This window comes from Cladophialophora psammophila (genome assembly GCF_000585535.1).
Source record: "Cladophialophora psammophila CBS 110553 chromosome Unknown aczJe-supercont1.44, whole genome shotgun sequence".
NCBI lineage: Eukaryota > Fungi > Ascomycota > Eurotiomycetes > Chaetothyriales > Herpotrichiellaceae > Cladophialophora > Cladophialophora psammophila.
In genome coordinates, this window is record NW_006912965.1 from 1 (window position 1) to 3,341 (window position 3,341).

Here is a 3,341-nt window from a genome sequence, read left to right on the forward strand (position 1 = left end):
GCAGAGCATGGGCATTATATATACACCCTCATTACCCCCAGATAGCTTACACTCTCTTCGTAGCCAACTCATGTTAACTATTGGACTGATAGTTCTTAGTGACAAGTGACTTCTCATACCTTGTGTTCTTCCCAACCAGTTCATACTATTCAGATTGTTACTAGGAACCCTAACCCAGTTAGGCCCCAGTAGGATCTCTAACATATAAATATATTTTTCGACTGAGAGTGAGTAATTATTCTCTCGTCGATAGATATTCTATATATCTTACGCTTATCGCTTATTTCGATCGACTTAGAGTTAACGCTTTAAAAATATTAGAGATTCCTTAGTAAGTAGATAGAATCTAACGATAAGCGTATATATAAGATATCTCTATAGTATATAATCGATACTATACACGACTTAAAGCGTAAGAGAGGAAAGAGTGCGCCTCCTATACGGGGAGTGTGCTAGTTATGAGGATGCACTCCTCGAGTCGCATCTCTTAGCTAGTGGTCTAATTATATTAGACGTCCGTTCTTTCGATATTTAGCCGAATCCGTAATAAGAATAAAGTCTTTAAGATTCTCGAAGTTTTTATTAGTAATTAATGACTTTCGGCCGCGTTTCTCGTCGGAATATAGCGAGTTATAATGTCTTCGAGGCTCTTAAGAAGGCTTAATATGGCGATAGCCCATTCGTAGTGTAACTCCGCAGGATTAAAAGATATCGTATTAACTAATATCGAGATCTTTTCACTGGCTAAAATCTATTAATGTTCGTATCTTTTCTTTAATCGGCGTAGGCTCATGGGCTTATTCTGGTGGCTCTCTCTCTTCTTTAGTAGGCGTAATTAGACGTACGACGACCATCTTCTTTATAATAAGCAAAATAGTGGTAGACAGATCGAAACGAGTTGGTAGAAGGAAAGATAGTGATGGTGGTGGAAAGGGGCTAGCTAGGTGACGTAATTAGCTGTGCCACTTATTTTGTTATCTGGCTCGATGGCTCACGCGAGGTACTGTAGGTGAGCATAGGGCGGCATCACCCTCGTCCCAAAGAGGGGTGAGCTCGATGTCGAAGCACCTCCTCTTGGCTCGTACCTGAGTCTCGATTCAGCTGAATATAGACCTAGACATCTTCTCTCGCACCTCCCCACGATAGTTGTTCTCTTATGAACTTCCCATTCTCAGACTTGCAGGGCCTTCAGACCATCTTCTTGTCTTCTTAGTGGCACATCCCCTCTTTGATCTCTTCGGTCCCCGCCTTCCTCAGCCATCAGCCAACAACCTGCTTACCTTGCCTGCTCCATTCACTTTCCTATACCACGATTCAGCCGAGGGAAAACTGAAGAAAGACAGTGGATATGGCGGCGCAAGGGCAACCAAAACCTCAGATTCAGCCTTGCCGGTATAAGACTGGTACGCTTGGATCGCCGGACTTTGTGTGGTACATCTTGCTCATGTTCGTCCAGGAAAAACGCTGGGCGCAGGTTCATATTCGGTGGTTAAGGAATGTGTCCATATAGATACAGGAAGATACTATGCCGCAAAAGGTGCGCACAGAGACCGTCTCGAGCCGACTCCATAGCTGACCTTTTCGCAGTCATCAACAAACGGCTCATGGCCGGCCGGGAGCATATGGTCAGCTGTGCCTTGATCACCAGTGTGAAGCTATCCGCTGACGGATCGCTTGACAGGTTCGCAATGAGATCGCAGTCCTCAAGCGTGTCTCGGTAGGACATCGCAATATCCTCACCCTTGTTGACTACTTTGAAACCATGAACAACTGTGCGACTGATACTCCTCGCGTCTGGATATATCTGACATTGCCGCAGTATACCTTGTGACAGACCTCGCTCTAGGTGGAGAGCTTTTCGACCGCATCTGCCGCAAAGGCTCTTACTACGAATCCGATGCCGCCGACTTGATACGAGCGACTCTGTCCGCAGTCGCATATCTCCATGACCACGGCATCGTGCACAGAGACTTGAAACCAGAGAATCTATTGTTCAGAACACCAGAAGATAATGCGGATCTCTTGATTGCAGATTTTGGTTTATCGAGAATCATGGACGAGGAGCAATTCCATGTCTTGACCACGACGTGCGGCACACCAGGGTATATGGCACCCGAGATATTCAAAAAGACAGGTCATGGCAAGCCTGTGTGAGCACAATCCCTCCTGATCAACTCGGCGACTCTTCAAGACTGATGCAGATTTCTTAGCGACATCTGGGCCATCGGCGTTATCACCTACTTCCTCCTTTGCGGCTACACTCCGTTCGACCGCGATTCCAATCTCGAAGAAATGCAAGCCATCCTGGCCGCCGACTACTCTTTTACCCCCGTCGAGTATTGGCGCAACGTCTCCGATACCGCGAGGGACTTTATCAAGCGCTGCCTCACGATCGACCCTCATACCCGCATGACCGCACACCAAGCTCTGCAGCACCCCTGGATCAAGCCCGACACCGACCCCACATCTCCTGTTAAGGGTCCTGGGGACGGACAAGATCTCCTGCCAACAGTAAAGAAGAATTTCAATGCGAGAAGAACACTGCACAAGGCCATCGACACGGTTCGTGCGATCAATAAACTCAGAGAGGGAGGTGGACTCATGGCGGGCCATATGGACGGCGCCATGAGTGTGGATCCGAAACCCAAGCCCGAGATGGTCAATGGAAGCAAAGTACTCAATGACCAGGGCCAGCCAATCCAAGGGGAGGAAGCAAGGGGTGCTAATGTGACACAAGGTGACTCGGATGCAATGGAGATTGACTCCAGGGGAAATGCAAGGGGCCAGACTGAGGATCAAATCCGGCGGCAACAGAAAAAGATCAATGACACGATGACGGGCCTGTGGGGGAATCAGCGATCAGCTCGTGGGGTTTAGGGTCTCGTCGGGTTCTGCACTGTAGTATGACACCAAGGGAAGGGGAACCTGTGAAGATTTAAGGCCCCAAGACGAAATGATATCGAATGGTTCGAAGATTATTATGATGTTAAGAAAGGCTAACGCTCAGATAAACGCTCAGACTCCCTTCCTGGATAGACTACAGGATTAGGTGGAATGAAACAACCTGTCTGTAGGTCCAAGGCATCGGGATTCCGTCTTACTTCGAGGCAGTGTGATTTAGATGTTATACATGACTGAAATTGAAATTATGACACGATTTCCTATCAAGACGTGGAAAGGCCAGTGGAGCAAAGAGTACCTAAAGCAGCTCTTAACCTCGCTTCTTCGGGGTAAGTCTGCTCATCAAGTAACGCACCACCCTAGTAACGCACCACCCTAGTAACGCACCACCCTAGTAACGCACCACCCTAGTAACGCACCACCCTAGTAACGCACCACCC

At 47.8% G+C, this 3,341-nt stretch overlaps 1 protein-coding gene across 1 annotated transcript; it reads left to right on the forward strand.

Moving 5' to 3' along the window:
• Nucleotides 1-1,456: 1,456 nt before the first annotated feature.
• On the forward strand, nucleotides 1,457-2,877 carry A1O5_13190 (CAMK/CAMK1 protein kinase; the record flags this gene model as incomplete). Its single annotated transcript, XM_007753757.1, has 5 exons — nucleotides 1,457-1,537; nucleotides 1,588-1,625; nucleotides 1,682-1,772; nucleotides 1,820-2,150; nucleotides 2,211-2,877. Coding segments are annotated over 5 exons (1,208 nt in total), but the record flags the coding sequence as incomplete, so codon positions are not given.
• Nucleotides 2,878-3,341: the final 464 nt, after the last annotated feature.